The 20241-nt window shown below is 38.0% G+C and overlaps 1 protein-coding gene across 1 annotated transcript in view; it reads right to left on the bottom strand.

Annotated features, from left to right (window-relative positions):
- The window catches only part of Atad2 (ATPase family AAA domain containing 2), a 47364-nt gene that overhangs the window by 7127 nt on the left and 19996 nt on the right, over positions 1-20241 (bottom strand). Inside the window, exons 11-22 of the mRNA XM_041672648.1 lie at positions 19834-19949; positions 18522-18696; positions 17008-17096; positions 11072-11231; positions 9474-9564; positions 8100-8414; positions 7884-8016; positions 6789-6975; positions 6177-6362; positions 3596-3731; positions 1746-1942; positions 897-1056 (exon numbers count right to left, since the gene is read on the bottom strand). Of these exons, the coding sequence (XP_041528582.1) occupies positions 897-1056; positions 1746-1942; positions 3596-3731; positions 6177-6362; positions 6789-6975; positions 7884-8016; positions 8100-8414; positions 9474-9564; positions 11072-11231; positions 17008-17096; positions 18522-18696; positions 19834-19949 (1945 nt within the window). The remainder of the gene's footprint in view (positions 1-896; positions 1057-1745; positions 1943-3595; positions 3732-6176; positions 6363-6788; positions 6976-7883; positions 8017-8099; positions 8415-9473; positions 9565-11071; positions 11232-17007; positions 17097-18521; positions 18697-19833; positions 19950-20241) is intronic.

The following is a 20241-nucleotide window of genomic DNA, read 5'->3' as shown; positions in this document are numbered from 1 at the left end:
ACATAAACAAGCTAATTTGTCTCATTAGTGTAGCTGTTCTCAACCTAGTGGATGACGACCCCCACAGGGGTTGAAGATCAGATATTTTGAATATCAAATACTTACATTATAATTCATAACAGCAGCAAAATTACAGTTATGAAGTAGCAACAAAATAATTTTATTGTTAAGGGCCAGCAAAACTTGAGGAACTATGTTAAAGGTTGAGGACCACTGCATTAAAGGATATATCGTGTGGTTAATATTTGGGAAAGTGAGTGGAAAAAAAAAGTGCTTTCAAATATTTCCCTTGTCTGTTCCTGGTACTGTGACCCTGAACAAAGTTTTAATCTTTCTTTCTTTTTCTTGTTTTAGATTTATTTATTTATTATGTATACAACATTCTGCCTCCATATATGCCCACATGCCAGAGGAGGGCGCCAGATCTCATTACAGATGGTTGTGAGCCACCATGTGGTTGCTGGGAATTGAACTCAAGACCTCTGGAAGAGCAGTCAGTGCCCTTAACCACTGAGCCATCTTTCCAGCCCCAAGTTTTAATCTTTCTAAATTATACCTTTCTCAGCCGTAGAATGGGATAAGGCTATTGAGAGAATGACATGATTTTTTTTAATGTAAAATATTTATTATAATGTAACATCTGACATTAAAAAACAAACCATCAACTGGGTGGTGGCGGGGCAAGCCTTTAATCCCAGCACTCAGGAGGCAGAAAGAAGCAGGCAGATCTTGTGAGTTCGAGGCCAGCCTGGTCTACAAGAGCTAGTTCCAAAACAGGCTCCAAAGCAACACAGAAAAACCCTGTTTCGAAAAAACAAAAACAAACAAAACCATCAACCCTTATTAAATGTTAGGAGCCCCACACCAACCCTGAAAAGAAATTCACTCATGCTCACCTCCAGGATCTCGATCTGGATTGTATTCTAAAGCATTACTACAGATTAGATCAATATCCTGCAAATAGTCTTTCACAGTCAAATACTTATGTAAATCAATTTTACTGATTACAGATGAAAGGTCCATTGGTTGCTTTATCACAGTGACATAATCAGGAACCTAAAATTCAAGCAAATGACCAAATCACTTAATAAACTCTACACATAAAAATAATTAAGTTTTTCTGCAAAGGCAATACAGAGGAAATAGTATAAATAAGGATACTTTTCTTCTATTTCAATCTATTTCTGCTTTATATTTAGTCCTATTCTTGGTCAGTTATATTCTCCAGTAATATACACTATTTTGTTCCTCATGCCAACTGCAATCCATTCTTCAATGTTGACTTAGGAAAGGACTCTGAAAATACTGTGAGACAAACCTGTAATCCAGTGTTCAGGATGCTCAGACAGGAGGATTTTTGAGTTCCACTATAGCCTAGACTATATGGTAATTCCAGGACAGCATGGACTACAAAGCCAATTCCTGTTTCAAAAACCAAAAAAATCCTAACTCTAAGCTCAATTTTGATTCTATATATAGTGGTAATACCACGTGGAATTAAAATATTGTCAAATTTCTTTTGTTTAGATGGGTAGAAAAGCTAATTGTTCTCTGCAACAAAGGAAATAGATTACATCGCTCTTTAAAGTCCATACGTGCTTAGGACACTGAGTTCACGTGTCCATTATAGAGAAAACAAGTTCAGAGTAGAGCAGAACACCTACATAAACTATTCAAACTTTCTGCTTTTTTTTTTAATCATTATGGCTTATACATATTTCATCTAGAGAGGAAATTAGTAATACCTCATCAGGATCAACAGGCTTGGTAAAGACTCGGAATCGCTTATCAATAGCAAGCCTATGTGTGACATTTCTTAAGAAAATCCTGAGTTCTCTAAATGTATCTTCCTCTTGTTCTTCCAGCTGTTTAACTTCTTCTGCTGTCAGCGATCTTGGTTCAGGTGGTGGTGCTACTGGGAGTACCTCCAAGGCCTGCAAAACTTCATGTGGATGGAAGATTTTAGTTAATAACCTCCACAAAAGAGGGCAGCAAATGACTCAAATTATACAGAATAAGACTTTGAGGGACTATTTTCTTTACAACTGATAGGAAACCAAGAATTTAGTCTTATCCCTACATATATTCCAGAAATAACTGTAATTTACAAACTTTGAAAATACATTATTCTTTTTTTTTTTTTTTTTTTTTTTTTTTTTTTGGTTTTTTGAGACAGGGTTTCTCTGTAGCTTTGGAGCCTGTCCTGGAACTAGCTCTTGTAGACCAGGCTGGCCTCAAACTCACAAAGATCCACCTGCCTCTACCTTCCAAATGCTAGGATTAAAGGCGTGTGTCTCCAATACCCAGTGAAAATACATTATTCTTAAAACAAGAGCATTTTAACTATGAAAAGTCTTTAGTTTGTGAACTAATGGGAAAAAATGTGATGCTCCAAATATATCAAATTTTTAACTTCCTTTAAGGAAGTAAGACAATGATATTCAGGACTAAAAGAATAATCAAGAAAGGGGACTTGGAGGTGGCTTGGTGGGTAAGACTGCCTGTCATCAAGCCCCTGATCTGAGTTCCAGGAGTGACTTCTATAAGCTATCTTTCTAATGTGTGCATGCACACACATAAAGATAAAAAATCTAAGCCAGGCAGTTGTGGCACACACCTTTAGTCCCAACACTTGGGAGGCAGAGGCAGACAGATTTCTTTGAGTTCAAGGTCAGCCTAGTCTATGGAGTGAGTTCTAGAACAGCCAAAGCTATACAGAGAAACCATACCTCAAAAAACAAAGAAGAAATGAGGGGAGCCCTCTCTCAAGAATGAGCTCAACAGTTAAGAGCTTCTGTTGATCCTGCAGTGAACCTGGGCTCATTCCCAGTACTGATATCCATAACTCTAGCCCCAGGTTAAGTAACTCTTTAGGCAGCAAGGAAGGATAAAGATAGAAACTTTACAAGAACCAAAAGTGAAACTGTGACACTGTGTGTATGGTAAAAAGTTTAAAAACCAAACAAAAAACAGAAAAAGGTGGTGGTACTATAGGTAAAAACACAGTACTAGAGCTGGAGAGGTTGCTCAGTGGTTAAGACTACATCCTGCACTCAGTTCCCAGAACTCAAATCAGGTGGCTCACAACTGCTTAAAACTCTAGTTCCAGGGATTCAGCCACCCTATTCTGACCTTCACCAGCACCAGCTCTCATGTGTGTATACCTCTACACAGTCAAAAATAATCTTGAAAAGAAAAAACACAGTTCTAAAAATGAGCCTGGAACATTTTAGTCTATTTTAGCAGGAAGCAGAGGTATTTTAAACAGTAAACATGTCACCTTCATAACTGAGGGTTTGAGTTTGTGCTATCAGGTAAATGTCAATTTATTAACTGTTACTTACTTAGTTCCATTTTCTTTTTTCTTTTTAAAGATTTATTTATTTATTATGTATACAACATTCCTGCAATGTAAGTTTGTATGCCAGAAGAGGGCACCAGATCTCATTATAGATGGTTGTGAGCCACCATGTGGTTGCTGGGAATTGAACTCAGGACCTCTGGAAGAGCAATCAGTGCTCTTAACCTCTGAGCCATCTCTCCAGCCCTAGTTCCATTTTCTTAAAAATATTCTCTATTAGCTGAAATAACTAACCTGCTTTCTTTTTTGACATAGGAGGCTTTGCAGCTTGTTTTAAAATCAAGTCTTCAAAAAATTTGGTCCGTTCTTCCTTATCTGGTAACTGGACATTAAAAATCTCTCCATAATCATGGGTAAACAATTCTTGTACCTTAAAAAAATAGATATAACATATACAGAATATTCATATATGCAAACACAATGTACATTACTGCACTTAAACAGTATGTTAAACATGTATTTTTAATTAAAAAAGTCTTTTAAAAGTAGATAGAGGTTACGGGAGATTATTATTACATTATTTCTCATTTTTGCATCTACCATAAGTTATGAGAATCCAATAGCGTTCCTGCATAACATAGCTATCCCACTTGTGAGCACTTTTCTCTTTTTCAGGTCATAGGATTGAAACCAGGGTCTTGGGTATGCTGTATTCAAGTGCTCTACCACAAATAAGCCCAGCACTTACACCATTAAGTGTAAAAATGAAATACTATCCTTATACACATTATGGTCTAATCACTGATTCACTGAAAACCAGAAAGTTAAAAGCTGAATGATTTATTTATAGTCACACAAATTATTCATTCAAAAATAAGCAATTCCTAGGTGGTGGCGTCACGCATCTTTACTTTCAGCACTCAGAAGACAGGTGGATCTCTAAGTTCAACGCCGGCATAGTCTATTGAGAAAGTACCAAGACAAAGCTACACAGAGAAACCTTGTCTCAAAAAATACCAAAAAACAAAAAAACAACTCCTCATCCTGTGCCACACCCCTACAAAATGTACTGGAATATATTTCAGAGTTTACAATACAAAAAAGAGAGTTTGGGCAGAAGTATCCTCTATGAGTGAACAATACTGTTCCCAGAAGATAAGGTAATAAAATGAAAATCTCAGTGCCAGGAACATGGTATCTCCCTACAAATTACTAGTCAGTGAGGCCTCAGAGGAACAAGAAGAAAACAAACAAAACCCCACAAACCAGGGCCATTGCTCTTGTTTGGTTTGTGTACCATAACTGGATGATAAGACTCTACCACTGAAGACATCACTTAATTAAATAAACATAATACATCACTGTCAAAAGACATCAACCTGAAAACTCTGAGGAAACTCTACTTACTGGCTAGCTTACATAGTGCCAGAAGGTGCTATGTAGGCAGCTAAGGCAGAAAACCACAAATGGTCTTCTTACCTAACACTAGGTCCACTACAACACTGACCTGATAGCAATAGTGATATGATGGTTATGGAGTGACCAGATACTACCTGTTTGGATATAAGATCTGCTCCACAGGAGAGTTTTACTGTCTGGTATTGTAAACCTGATCAAAAGCCTAGAATTAAAAAGATCATAGGCCTTAGCGGGGAACCTACTATTGTTTTGCTAAGTAGTTATGTTGTCAGACTGCATTCTAAATATTTTTATCTATACCCATAGATTTATATAGCTCTCAACTTTGGTCAGAGAAGCTTTATACAGTTGGTAGAGCTTAATACACAGGTTCTTAATTGGTTGAAGTACTGAGTATAAGCAGCTGTGAATATTAAGCTACAGATGGGGTCATCTGTATCAATCTCCTACCATTAAGCTCACATATGGGGAGAACTGTGAATGCTTATCTTTGGACATGATGTGGCAGCTGCACACATCAACTCACAATAGATGTGGTTTTACCTGTCCATCAAAATTTCAGCATGAATGGGAGATACCTCTGAGGTCTTTCCTTCTGGATAAGCTCTTGAGGGTCTTCTTTTGAGAAAAAGGCCACTGGTAGGCTGCTCATGCCCTAGTGGATGGCCCATATCCACACATACATGAATAGCAATAATTAGACTCACAGGGCTATTAACAAAAATTTTAAGTCACGAAATTGAGAGGTAGATGAGGTAGGTAGCACAAGTAGGAGGGAGTAATAGATTGATACGATCAATATATATTGTATAAATATATGAAACTTTCAGAGTAAGAAACAGCAAAAAAAAAAAACCAAAAAAAAAAAAAAAAACTTTTTGCCGATGAACTATAGCTCAGTGGTAGAGTAGCTGGTTGTCATGTACTAGGCATTCTATTTGATCTCACTATCTTTAATGAGAGAAAAAAAGAGAGACAGAAACATCCAAAATACCTACCACAGGGATTCAGACTTACAGGTTATAACTCATTACAAGATAATGAAAAGAACATGCAACTCATAAAGGAAGATGTTAAAGACTGAGTAATTCAAAAGGCCAGTGGTGGTGGTGCACGCCTTTAATCCCAGCACTTGGAAGGCAGAGGCAGGTGGATCTCTGAGTTCCAGGCCAGCCAGTGATATGCAGATATGCAGAGAAAACATCTTGAATTAAAAACAAAAAACAAAACAAAACAGAAAAAAAAACCCAAAATCAACAACAAAGAAAGACAACACACAGAAAGTAAATATGGCATAACGCATGTACAGTAAGCACACAACACAAACAAGTAACAATGGTGTATTTGATAAAGACTATTTATTGATTCATTTACTTCAGTAGCACTTGAAATTTTACAGTGTTTCTATTTTGGCATAAGAAAACTTAAATAGCACCCTCCCCCGCAAATAGGTTACCTCTTCAGGCAAAGATGAATATGGTTTGTCAGAAGTTGCAAGTAGTAAAACTGGAGCAAATGAAGGTATATTCTGTAATAATGTCATAAATGTGGCTTTGAGTGTTGGTCCAACTATTTCCCACCACAAGTGGATATGTGGGACATAGACTATGCTTGGTGCTGTTTTCTTAGCTTCACAAATCATCTAATAAGGAAATTAAATCACATTTGGTTGCAAAGTCAACACACTAGTAATACTAGCGCAACAACTTCCCAGAATTTTCACATAAAACTTTCAAAGTTCTTGAATGCTGCTTTCAAAAAGCCCTTACAACTCTTTTAAAGTTTTAGAACTTCAGTTCTCACAATAATCAAATTATCTCATACCTTGCAAACAGAAAAAAATGAAATAGACATCTAATAACTCTCCCAAAGTCATACATGTGTTAAGTGGTAGATGTGAGAAATAAAACATATACTATTCAATAACTAAGCAATTATACAGTTCTATATTGTAAACTTTAAGTCAGATTTCTTTTTTCAAAATTCAAGTTCAAAAACAGAGTAACCCTAAACTTTGTCTCAGAATAACTGCTTTATCTTATAACTTGTTGGCTGAAAAACAACTTACGTGAGAACATGTCTCTTCAGGAGATGTAGTACTGATGCCAAAGAGAACAGGAATGTCTAATGTATATACAGTAAATTTTTCCAAAGCATGGATGACAGCTGGTGCCAAGTGAGAACTCTGTCCAAATCCTGGTTCTCCCACTATTAATAATCTTGGCCGAAAAGACATAGGTTGGTAACAGGCGTTTCTGAAAAAAATTAATAATTTGTATTTGAGAAAAATTTAAATGTTTCCCTTAAATTGACAATTACAAATCTTCAGAAGCCTTGCCCATATGAATAGCCAATTATAACATGGCTGAGTTAGCAATGATTATCTCAGATTTAAGAATACTTTTATGTCATAATAACAGCTGTAATACATTTTGAATTTTTTTCTTCTTTAAGACAGAGTTTCACTATGTAGCTTTGACTATCCTAGAACTCAATAAAGCAGACTAGGCTGACCTCAAGCTCCTAAAAAATCCATCTGTCCATGGAATTAAAGGTGTATGTCATCACATCCGGCCAAAATTTGCTACTTAAAAATTTACGTGCATGAGTGCTGAATATATGTTTGCACCACCCATATACAATGTCTGTGGAGGCCAGAAAATGTTGTGACCCCCTAGAACTGGAGTCACAGATGGTTATCAGCTGCCATGTGGTTACTGGAAAATGAACCCAGGCCCTCTGGAAGAGCAGCGAGTGCTCTTAACTGCTTAGCTATCTCTTCATACTCAAACTTTGATATTCTTTAACATATGTGGCACAGGCTAGAGACACCCTTAGGTGTCATTCTCAGGAACACTAACTACCTCTACTGGGACTGGGTCTCTTACTGATCTGGAACTCATCAATAAGGTTAGCCTGGGAGTTAGTGAGCCCAGGGATCCTGGCTTCCCAGTACTGGAATTACAAAGACACACCACCATTCTCAGCATTAAGTTTTCGTGTTTGTAAATGCAAGCACTTAACCAATTGAGCCCTCTCACCAGCCTGATATTTTAACTTAAATAAAAAGCGGACTGGCTATCATCTTTCACCTTATCAGACAAATTTCACTCCGTTTTATGGAATTTACACACCAAAACATTCATTTGCAGGGAAAACATACCTATTTAAATGAAGAAAATTTAAATTTTCTTTTGCCTGATTAAAGGTTTTTTGAGAAAGTCCATTTTCAAATACCGATGGGATATCATCATCACTGTATGCCAAATCACTTTCTAGCAAAGCGCAAGAAACATCTACAAAATAATAAAAAACCCGTCCATTAGTAATTTTTCTTTACCATACTTTCTTTCTTTCAATGGTCAATCAAGTTTTATACCTGAATTTAAATCTTTGTTTGTTCTAACTTCCACATGTGGAAACACTTTCTGTAGGGCTTCTAAGATCATATGGACAGTATTTTGCAGGAGTGGTTTCACAATGGCAGACAGTGCCTGTCCAGGTGATGCCACAGCTCTTTGGGAAGCTGGTATTATCTTCTGCATAGCCATCTCAAAATCCTTAGCTGAGATATTAATTGAAGAGAGATCCAACTGTAGCTTCTCACTGGTGGTGTAGATCTGTGGGTACCGGCGACGTAGGGCACATAAAGCAGCTTCGGCACATATTGACTTGATATCTGCACCACAGTATCCTGTTCCAATAAACCAAGGTGGGGGGGGGGGAAGCAAAACCCTCAAGTAAAATTTAAAAATTAAGTCTTAAGTAAAATTTTTATAAAATGAACTTAGATGGCTTCAACACATCAGTAACTTGTGAATGAAACATGCAAGCCCTAAGTACAGGATAAGGGTTAAGAGCAAGAATTCTGTTGTGTTTTTTACTCTGTGATCTTTCAAGACTCATATCTGCAGAGAATTCTTTATCTGTCCAGTGATAATACTGTCTAATTCACAGGGCTATCACTGTTTTCATATCTAATCTGATCTCTATTTTTAAAAAGACTTTTTAATCATGTGTATGTTTATGTGAAGGGATGTGCACATGAGTGCACATGCCCACAGAGGCCAGAAATCCCAGGGTGCTGGAGCCACAGAGTTGTGAGCCACCTTGACTTAGGTTCTGCAAACAGAACTTGAGACCTCTGAAAGAGCAGTATGTTCTAACAACTAAGCTATCTCTCTAGCCCTCAATTTTCTGACCTTTAAATTCTAATTTTTTGAGAAAAGGAATCATTATACACCCATGGCTGACCTGGTACTCACTATACATGTCAATCCTGCCTCAGTTTCCCAAGTGCTGGGGATACAGGAATATGTTGCTACACCTTGGACAGTATCTATACTCTAAAAATATCTAGGATCTTGGAGGGAAATACATGCCACAAAGGAGATGGAAACAAATGATGCCTTCTTTTTTAGATGAGCTCCTCCTCCCTGTGCAGCTGAGGGTGGCCATAGACACGCAGTCTGCCGTCATCCATCACTACTAGCACTGCATATGTGTGCTGCTGAATCTAGTCACATCTGCCGTTTTGTTGTGCATGACTATGGGTATGTAGAGGTCAGAGGATAACTTTGTAGAGTCCAGTTATTTCCTCCCATCTTCATGTGTGTTCCAGGGATTTAACTCAGGTTACTGGGCTTGAACTGCAAGCAACTTTGGCCAAATCTAAACTTCAAGGCAAGACCCAATTTGTTCCATCTTTGAAATGAACACAACATTTTTCACATGTGCTCAAAACAATATTTACCAACGCAGTTTTCTGCTAATTCTTCTAGAAATATGTCCAGTGGTTTTGGATTCCAATCTCTTGTATGAATCTTCAGAATCTCTTTTCGAGCCTGTGGGGGGGAAAAAGCTCTAATTTTAATTTTTTTTTTTTTTTTTGATTTTTCGAGACAGGGTTTCTCTGTGGTTTTGGAGCCTGTCCTGGAACTAGCTCTTGTAGCCCAGGCTGGTCTCGAACTCACAGAGATCCGCCTGCCTCTGCCTCCCGAGTGCTGGGATTAAAGGCGTGCGCCACCACCGCCCGGCTCTAATTTTAATTTTTATACCTATAATCAAGTTACTCTAAGTAGAAAAGCTTCAATTTAAACTACTTTTGGTTGTCTAAAATTTTAAAGTAACCAAAACCTAATATAAATAGAAGTATAAGACCACAAAAATGAGGAAAAAGATGCGCCTGTAAGCATTTAACAAAATTAAGCAGATTTCCAAGTAACGTGCCCAAGTTATATTCATCATTTATATAAATTTAAAAATTAAACAAAATATTGTTCATTCTGGAGTGCATTAAGAATTAAAAATACTGACAACTCTACTCAGTTTCTTTGTTAAGAATATATATTTTAGGACTGGAGAGTGAGGGGGAGGGGGAGTGGGAGGGAAATGGGAGGATGCGGAAATTTTTAATAGATAAATAAAATACTTCACTAAAAAAAAAGAATATATATTTTTTCAATTTTAATTTGTCTGTAAGTGGGTATGTGTACCTGAGTGCAGGTGCTTTTAGATTCAAGAAGAGGGTGTTGTATTCCCTAGCTGGAGTTACAGACGGTCCCGGGCCACCTGAAGCAGGTGTTGGGGACCTAACTTGGGTCCTCTGACAAAGAAAGCACCCTCAGTCATTACTACAGCTCTACTCATATTTTATTATAAGCTTCTCAAAAGCATTAAGTGGCTTTAGCCTAATTGTTGCAGTACAAGGGTGTTTAGGAAAAAGTCACAGCTAATGAGCTGGCTAAGGACTAATTAAGCTACTAAAATGGAAGGATATGCTTAACTTAAAACAATTTTAGGAGCAGTTAAGAAGGGAGATATGCTTAAAGAAAATAAATGACCTCTATTGACTTCTTTTGAACAATCATGACACCAAAGCAAAGTCTTCAACTTTTTACTGTATCAAAACTTGTTGGGCTGGAGAGATGGTTCAGCAGTTAAGAGCACTGGCTGCTCTTCCAGAGGTCCTGAGTTCAATTCCCAGCAACCACATGGCTCATAACCATCTGTAATGAGATCTAGAGCTCTCTTCTGGCCTGCAAGCAAACATGCAGACAGAACACTGCATACATAATAAATAAATAAATAAAATCTTTAAACAACAACAAAAAACTTGTTAGTGGGAGTGGAAAACAGCTCAGTGGATTATGGCACTTGTAACCAAACTTGAGGAGCTGAGTCCTACCCACCAAACCAACATAGCACAGGGAGAAAATTGACTCCAAGTTGTTTTCTGACTTCCACACCTGCACTGTGGCACAAACACTCCCTGTCTATTCCCCCACCTGTCATAAAAAGATGTAATTGTACTAAATTGTTAAAAATAAAAAGTATTTAAAATTTTCTTACGTCTTTATCAGGTAGACTAAAAAGGAATTCTCTGTCAAATCGACCAGGCCTTCGTAACGCAGGGTCTATGGAATCTATTCTGTTGGTAGCTCCAATGACTACAATTTCTCCTCTGCTGTCCAAACCATCCATAAGAGCTAACAGTGTTGAAACAATAGAACTAAACATAAAAATAAGAAAATAAATTAGTGTTATGAACAAAGAGCCTATTACTCAGAAATATTTCTTTTGGTAAGGTTTAATGTATAAACGTGCAAAGGAATTTTCTTATGGAACCTAGCTACTTTTCAATGGAAAACAAAACACAGGGAAACTGGAGAGATGGCTCAAGGGTTTAAGAACCCTTGCTGAGAAAGAGGACCAGAGTTCAAATTCCCCTAGAACCCATATAGAAGTCAGGTATCACTGAGAATGTTTATGGTCTCAGCATTGTGAAACAAAAGATAAATGAATCACCAAAGCTCACTGGCTCACCAGTTAGTCTAGCCAAGCAGTGAGAGAACTTGTCTCAAAACTAATGAGGGCTGAGGAGATGGCTCAGTAGTTATAGTGCTTGCTTTGCAAGATTAAGAATTGGAGTTTAGATCCCTAGAACACACTTAATAACCAGGATGAGTGTGGCAAACTTGCCTGTAATTTCTGACAGAGAGCAACCTTGATTGAGGGAGTCATTATGGGGCTAGCAAGAAAGCTGGCACTAGAGAAATTCCCAGGAATCCACAAGGATGACCCCAGCTAAGACCCTAAGCAATTGTGTAGAGGGGGCCCGAACTGGCCTTGCCCTGTAGTCTGACTGATGAGTATCTTAAATGTCATCATAGAACCTTCATCCAGGAACTGAAAGAAGCAGGTACAGAGATCTATAGCAGAACACTGGGCTGAGTTCCCAAAGTCCAGTCAAAGAGAGGGAAGAGTGATAATATGAGCAAAGGGGTAAAGACCATGTTGGAGATACCCACTGAAACAGTTTATCTAAGCTAATGGGAGCTCACAGACTCTGGCCTGACAGTGGGGGACCCAACATAGGAACAAACTAGGCCCTCTGAATGTGGGTGACAATTGTATGGCTGTGGCATACTTTGGGGCCACTGGTGGTGAGACCAGGATTTATCCCTACTGGCTGTACTGGCTTTTTGGAGCCCATTGTAGGGGAATTTGAAAGGGATACCTTGTTCAACCTAGATATAGTGGGAGGGTCTTACTCCTGCCTCAAAGCAATGTGTTCGACTTTGTTGACTTCCCACCGGAAGCCTTACCCTCTAAAAGTGGATAGGGGGTAGGTGAAGGGAAACAGGAGGAGGGGAGTGAGTGGGAACTGAGATTGGTATGTAAAATACAAAGAGATAGTTTTTTTTTAATTAATTAATTAAAAAATGATCATCAAAAAGCATAGGCAGCTGCTGATGTAGCTCACTGGTAATATCTTACTAAAAGCACAGGCAATACAAGAGTAAGAACAACCTGACATTTTATGTAAGTACTTCATGAAAGTAACCCTTTACCTCAAAGTGAGTAACAATACTCCTGCATCATCTAATACCCAGTTTTTTCAGTTACCCCCCTATCTTTTGCAATAGTGAGGATCCATCCTCTACTCTGTGAATGTTAGGCAAGCTCTACATCACTGAGCTATACCTCAAACCCCGAAAAGTATCTTTCATGCTTGATTTGTTCAAGTCAAGATCCGTAAGATCCACATACTGTGTGTGGCCATTTGTACCTCAAATCCATAGCAATGTATGTTCCCCCACTCCACACCATTTTTTGTTGAAAAATGAAAGTCATTTGTGACCTAAAATTTGCTTTCTATGTTCTGGATTGGGCTGACTGCTTGCTGATGGGGTCATTTCAACTTACTCTTCTTTCATATTCTCTTGTAAAATACAGATGACCCTAGAAGCTTAGTTAGTACAAGTTAAACGTCTCATAGGCTGTGATTTCTACTCAGCTCGCTGAGGCAGGTACATGCTATCAGTTTCTCACTTAAGACCAGCTTCATGAGGTGCTTTCCCAAGTCTATTTCCCTGGTTTTATATTTTGGATAAGGATGTGGCAAGAAGCTCTGACAGAGTAAGTGCTTGATCTAGCCAAGTCTGGCTTTGAACTTCTGATCTTCCTCCAGCCTCTATCTCCCAAGCGTTGAAATTATAGGTTTGTGCTACTATGCCTGGCTCCCTTTAAATTTATTAATTATATTATTTTCAAAGTATTGAATTACCCTAAATTATAATATGTATAAGATAAGAATGTTTGCTTCAATTTTCAGAGTAACAGTTGGTGAAGAGGCAACAATGGAGGTGATCAACTGAACTAAACAAAATTTGTTTTTTAAAGTTTTTTTTTGTAAACTTTTACAGTCATTATTACCGATATGCAAATTGTCCTACATCAGCTAACTGGAACCCTCCCAAGATTGATTCCTCAGCATTCCTTTTCCAGTGCTGCAATCTGCTCTAACCTGCTATGATGACAGCTGTTCTCAAGCCATTTTAGCCTTCAGTTACTTTTTTCCTTAGTAAAAGAAGATTCATATTGAGTTCCTTTCAAATTAAAAGGAGGGGGGGATCTTTTGGTTTGAGACGACATCTTGCCTTGCAACAGAGTCTGGCCTCAAACTCACAATGTAGTAGTCTAAGATGACCTTGAATTTATGGCAATCTTCTTGCTTCGGCCTTCAGAGCATGGGGAGTGCAGGCATTTGGTACCACATATGGCCTTGCTAAAATTTGGTGTTCCAATTATTAATATTTTAAATATAAATAAAACTGAGGGCTAGAGAGATAGCACAGTGGTTAAACACATATTGCTCTTCCAGAGGACCCAGGTTCAATTCCTAATAACCATACCAGATGGCTTATAACAAACCTGTAACTCCAGCTCCAGAGGACCCAACAACTGTAGCTTCTACTGGCACACATGCACGACATATACTACTCACACACATTATTTTAAAAATCCTTTAAAAAAAAAACAAAAAGTACTGTGTGTGTGTGTGTGTGTGTGTGTGTGTGTGCATGCCATAGAACACATGGAAGTCAAAGACTGTCGTATCCTTTTACTGTGAGTTCCAGGGATCAACCTCAAATTACTCTTATGCCTTGAGTGCATACTCCATCATCTTTGCAGGATCTAATGTTTGGAATTTTATACTCATGAAAATCTTACTTCCTAACATCACTCAAATACTTATTTGTAATGCTCTACATGTTAAGGCGCAAAAATTTGATCTTCTTTACTTTAAATCAGGGCTGGTCTCAAACTTGCACCTACGGCTTGCACATTTGAAGGTGTGCACTACTATGCCTAGATAGTTTTGTCTTTAATGTACTAAATTCTTTAAAAAAAAAAAACACCTAGACATGTTTACTGCAAAATGTTGAGCTTTTGAAAAAAAATTCAAATACTAAATTTCTGTTAAAATATGTAGTACATATTTGAAATGCAATATTCCTACTTGCTAAAATTACTCTATTTCTTAGTTAAGACTTATCTGATCTCTTTATAAAACTACCTCAAAGCCGGGCGGTGGTGGCGCACGCCTTTAATCCCAGCACTTGGGAGGCAGAGGCAGGCGGATCTTTGTGAGTTCGAGACCAGCCTGGTCTACAAGAGCTAGCTCCAGGACAGGCTCCAAAACCACAGAGAAACCCTGTCTCGAAAAACCAAAAAAAAAAAAAAAAAAACTACCTCAAAATATAGTAATTAATTCACTTAATTGTAAACTACAGCACTATTAAATGTTTCTCCCAACACAATAAAAACAGTGGATAATGTTTTATATAAAGTTCATGATTACTAAAAAGAATTCATATAAATCTACTCTACCATGGCATAATCAGTTAACATAACAACAAAAACTGTCATTAAGGCCAGTAATAACTATACATTCTATCTATCTACCTGGTGTTAGAAAAGCAAAACCTACCTATTAACTACATGATTATATCTTGCTCATCTTCTACATTATATATAAACTACTGATGTATTTGAAGGCATGCAATGTGGTTTAGGGTATCTCAAAAAATTGGGCAATCACATGCAGCAACTTGCGATACCATTTGAAAAGAAGCTCTGAGCCGGGTGGCGGTGGCGCATGCTTTTAATCCCAGCACTTGGGAGGCAGAGGCAGGCGGATCTCTGTGAGTTTGAGACCAGCCCGGTCTACAAGAGCTAGTTCCAGGACAGGCTCCAAAACCACAGAGAAACCCTGTCTCGAAAAACCAAAAAAAAAAAAAAAGAAAAAAAAAAAAGAAAAAAGAAAAGAAGCTCTGAAAAACTAAAGCTGAATTGGGACTGAAAACTTATGGCTAGGAAATGTGGTTCAATTTCTCTGCATAATATGTTTGAGGCCCTGGGTTCACTCCTAACACTTCAAACAAACAAAAACCTAACAAACTAACAGAGTTGGTATATTTGTAGGTTCTCTTCTAATCCTGGAGAAAAAGTGTCAGGTCCCAAAGAAACCCAGGATAAGTCTAGTCTCACTTACTACCTATGGCCCCTCCTAGTCCTTCTCACCCTTGCCCCCTACCCTAAACCTTTCCAGCCTAGGGGTTGGACTTCTCTTGCCCCAGCTTCTGATTTCTGTATAATCCAGCCATTTGGGACATAGTTCTTTTGGCCCCTTGGCCCTCTCTCTCTGTCCCTCGCTCACTCTCCCCATCTCTCCTTTTATAGCATGGTTCAGTTTGGACCCTTCCAGATGCCTCTGGCTGAATTCTCCCTCATATCTACAATACAACCCTTCTCAATCATACATAGGAGCAGTTATGTCCTTATTTTCATTCAAAAAGTACAACTTTTCTATCATTTTCTTTGTTTTCAAGACAAGGTTTCTCTACATATCCCTGGCCCTCCTGGAATTCAGGTTGTAGACCAGGCTGGCCTTGAACCCAGAGATCCATCGATGTGCCTCTGCCTCTTGAGTGATGGGATTAAAGGTTTGCACCACCACCACCAACTGTAGCTCAATTTTTTTCTTTAAAATGAGGTTTGGTAGTCTTATCTCAAACCAGTAGAATTATTCTAGGAGATATTTTTATTTGGCCCAGGTATCCCCTTAAAAGCTATTTGGGGCATAGTTCTCTTGGCCCTCTCTCCTCTCTTTTTTCTCTCCCTCCCTGGCTCTCCCTCTCAATGCTTAGTTCAGTCTGGACCCTTCCAGATGCCACATGTGCTGATCTAATTAAGAATGGCGCCCATAGATTCATATATTTGAATGTTGAAGTCACCAGGGAGTAAAACTGTTTGAAAGGTTTAGAAGGATTAGGAGGTGTGGCCTTGTTGGAGGAAGTGGGCTTTGGAGTTTCAAAAGTCCATCTAAGAATCAGTCACTCTCTCTACCTGCTGCTTGTGGATCTAGTGCCTGATTGCATGCCATCATGTCCCTTGCCATAATAGACTAACCTCTGGAACTATAAGCAAGTCCCCAATTAAATGCCTTCCTTAATAAAAGTTGCCTCGGTCATGGTGTCTCTTCACAGCAATAGTGACTAAGACACCTGAGGGCTGGGAATATACCTCAGTGGTAAAGCACTTGAAGAGCAAGCTTAAGGCCCTGGAACAATCCCCAGTACTGAAGGAAGTTTAAAAAGGACAAAGCATCTGAACTAGTTCACAACATTTAAGATATTTAAGTACTTGAACATAAAACTTGAGAAAGAAAATCAAATTCTTAGGTCCCAGTTGTAGACAGGCTAGAATTACAGATAACTGGCTTCATCAGCCACATTCTATATCACAGCCTTATTCTCACCCATGGCCTGTGAATATATTTGGATTTTAAGTCATCTCTTCTATAACCAAGATGTTAAAACTATTAATAATAACTTGATTTTCAGAATAGGCTCACTTTAAATATGTGTATGTATTTGGGTTTCTTTCACCATTTAATACTTATCTTTCATGTAACAGCAACACAATCAGTCATGTTTTACCTGTGAATCTGATCTTGCCTGCTAGATCGTACTGGAGCCAAACCATCTATTTCATCAAAGAAAATAATTGCAGGGCGCATCTGATAGGCCTAAAAAAAGAGGGTTCAGGAGTCCTGTGTCAGCATTTTAATCTATTTTCATTCAAATTTGCAAAGAACATATAATTTACAAATCAGAATATATACCCTTTACAATCTATTTTCATTCAGTCTTGCTTACCAGAATGCCATGCATAGCTATTTTATAAGACTGATATAAATCCCAAAAACGGTTTTTAAAATTTTACATATATATATTATATTAACATAATCTTATTTGCATTTTCTTCTGGAAACAACCAAAATATTCTAGTAGTTAAGTATCTTAGATTTCATACAGTTATAGTTACTGGACACACAGAAAAACTTCATCACTGTCTATGAAAACAAATAACGAAGGATAGTAACACTCTCCTCCCATATTAGGTAGAAAAATATTACTCAACAAAATGCCAAACTTAAAAAAGGAATCTTAGTAAAACAAAATGAAAACTTAGCTCTAAAAAAGTGTTCAAAAAGATTGTCAGTATCAGGCATGGTGGTACACATCTTTAATCCCAGCATTTGGGAAGCAGAGCTCTGATTTCAAATCTAGCCTGGTCTACATAACGGGTTTCAGGACAGCCAAGGGCTACATAGATCATGCCTTAAAAGCAAAAACAAAATTCCCTCAAACAAACAAAATCCCCTTCAGCAGTACATCCTAGTAGAGCAGAATGCATTATTTCACAATGTACCTTCAATACAATCTGGCATAGAAACTGAAAGCTATTCCAGGGAAGAATTACATTCAGTTTCTATATTGTGAAGTAATTTACTATCATTAAATCCCTTAGGAGGAGATTATTTCTCCTTCTTACTAGGTATAAGCTCTAATACTTCTAAGAACTAAAATCCAATTATTCCTATCTCTATATAAAGTTGTTTGCTGTAGGTCAGCATTAAAAAATATTGACACTACAAAAAAAGAAGTCAAGACATTGCTGCTAATGTGATTCAAGATGGCATTTCAAGCTGGCAGTCAAACTTGGCAGTACTGTCTATGTACTTCAGAGGCAAGAAGGGTGCAAGACCAGAGGGAGGGTCATGGATCCTTACTCTACAATGTCAGAGCAGGAAACATGTGGCAGAGGAGTTCCTGCATGAAGGCCCTCAGAGGGCTTTTTGAAACTGAAACTAAGGTCGTAATGGATACCCCAAGATGTTAGAGATGCCAGAGCCGTGACATCTGATAAGGGGAACTACATACAAGGAGCGGGACCAGTCCAAGAGAGAATTTTTAAGATATGAACTCCCAGCTTCCTATTCCTGCCACCATGCCTGTTACTTGCTGCTGTGCCTCTCACAATGATGGACTCTTATCCCTCTGGAATGGTGAGTCCAGAGTAAACCTTCTTCCATTAAAAAAGAAAAAAAAACCTTCATACACTTGAATCTGTATACTAAAATCTAAAGAGGTAAATTTTAATATCATACCTGATCAAATAGCAATCGCAGCTGTCTTTCGGATTCTCCAACCCATTTACTCAGACAATCAGCACCCTTCCTCATGAAAAATGCCACTCTTTTATCCCCTTGACTGCACTCATTGGCAAGTGCTCTAGCAACCAATGTTTTTCCAGTTCCAGGTGGACCATAAAACAAACAACCTCTGTAAAACACATTTAAACACTTAGTATTAAATTAAGATAGACTACTGAAACAAAAATTAAGAACCACTCTCATAACCACTTTAATTAGCTAATTAAAAATATTAAATAACTGAAGTAGCTTCATTATACAAAGTACAGGTTAAAACTTTGGGAGTTAATACCAATACAGTACGATTAATCAGAAACTAAATAAATGCTTTTTAAACACATTGTCCTTTACTACTGGACCATGCACAGCATACATATATTATATTACCTTGCATATATAATCAAGAAACACAATCATATAATTCTTTTGATTTCGTAGTGGAGGGGATAGTATTTCAAAGAGAAACATACAGAAAATTGGTGTTTTATTTTAAAATCTTATTAGTAATTATGTGTGTGACTAGAGGACAACTCTGTAGAGCTGGTTCTCTCTTTCCACCTTTACAATGGTTTTAGGGATCAAACTCAGGCTGCCAGGCTTGTGATTAGGGGTGCTTGATGCTCTTCCAGAACCAGCTCCCAGCATTCAAGCCTGGTGGCTCACAAGCAGTCTGTAACTCCAGCTATAGCAATACAATGACTTCTGGCTTCCACAGGCACCGCCCACACAGGTGATACACATTCATACCAGCACATAAATATAATTGATTTTAAAAGGGAAACTAGGAACTAGCACATTAAAAGGAGTTAATCAGCAAAAAGTTTAAGAGGACAGGGGAAATGACGTAACCTGTCATAAAAAGCGTTGCTATGTAAGTTTGAGCACCTAAGTTCAAATTCCCAGAACACATGCAAAAAGCTGGTTGAGGTTATATGTACACCTGTGATTCCAGTGTTGTGGGAAATGGGATAAAAACATTGCTGGAGCATGCTGGTTGGTAGTCTAGCTCCAGATTCAGCGAGAGCCTGTCTCAAAGGAATAAGGTGGCAAGTATCAGAGCAGACACCTGACAGCTGCCTCTGGCCTCCACACGCTAGCATGTGCACCTGCACCTACTCACCTACTCACCTACTCACTCACTCACTCACTCACGTACATCTCTCACGCATGCAAAATTTAAGTAAAAACTGTTAAGCTGTAAGAAGTCAGAGAAGCAACAGTAGCACAACACACATTATGGCCACAAGAAAAAGCGTATTTAGGCTACCTTGGGGGTTGAATTTTAAACTTCTCAAAGACTTCTGGATAAAGTAAGGGAAACACCACCATCTCTTTTAGTGCTGCAATATGATTGGACAGGCCACCAACACTATCAAATCGTACCTGGAATGAAATAGGACACAGATCTGAGTTAAAATTAAAACATTGCCCTATATTGTCACATCATCCCACAATCAACTGATTAACTGTAGTGTTCCCAATATATTTTTAAATATTTATTTTGTATGTGTCACCATGTGTAAGTTGGGAATCAAACTCAGGTCCTCTGCAAGAGCAAAAAATGCTAAAAAGGCTGAGCCATCTCTCCAACTCCCAAAAATTTGTTTTTAAAATGTATAAAGATTTAAGTTCCTGATAAGAAAAAAAATCAGTTTTTTTTAAAACTTAAAACAAA

This window comes from Microtus oregoni, unplaced genomic scaffold (genome assembly GCF_018167655.1).
Source record: "Microtus oregoni isolate MIOR12 unplaced genomic scaffold, Mior012 000022F_ref0000154, whole genome shotgun sequence".
In the NCBI taxonomy this organism is placed as follows: Eukaryota; Metazoa; Chordata; class Mammalia; order Rodentia; family Cricetidae; genus Microtus; species Microtus oregoni.
Note: the sequence above shows the minus strand (reverse complement) of the source record. Positions and strands in the feature narration are given on the sequence as shown.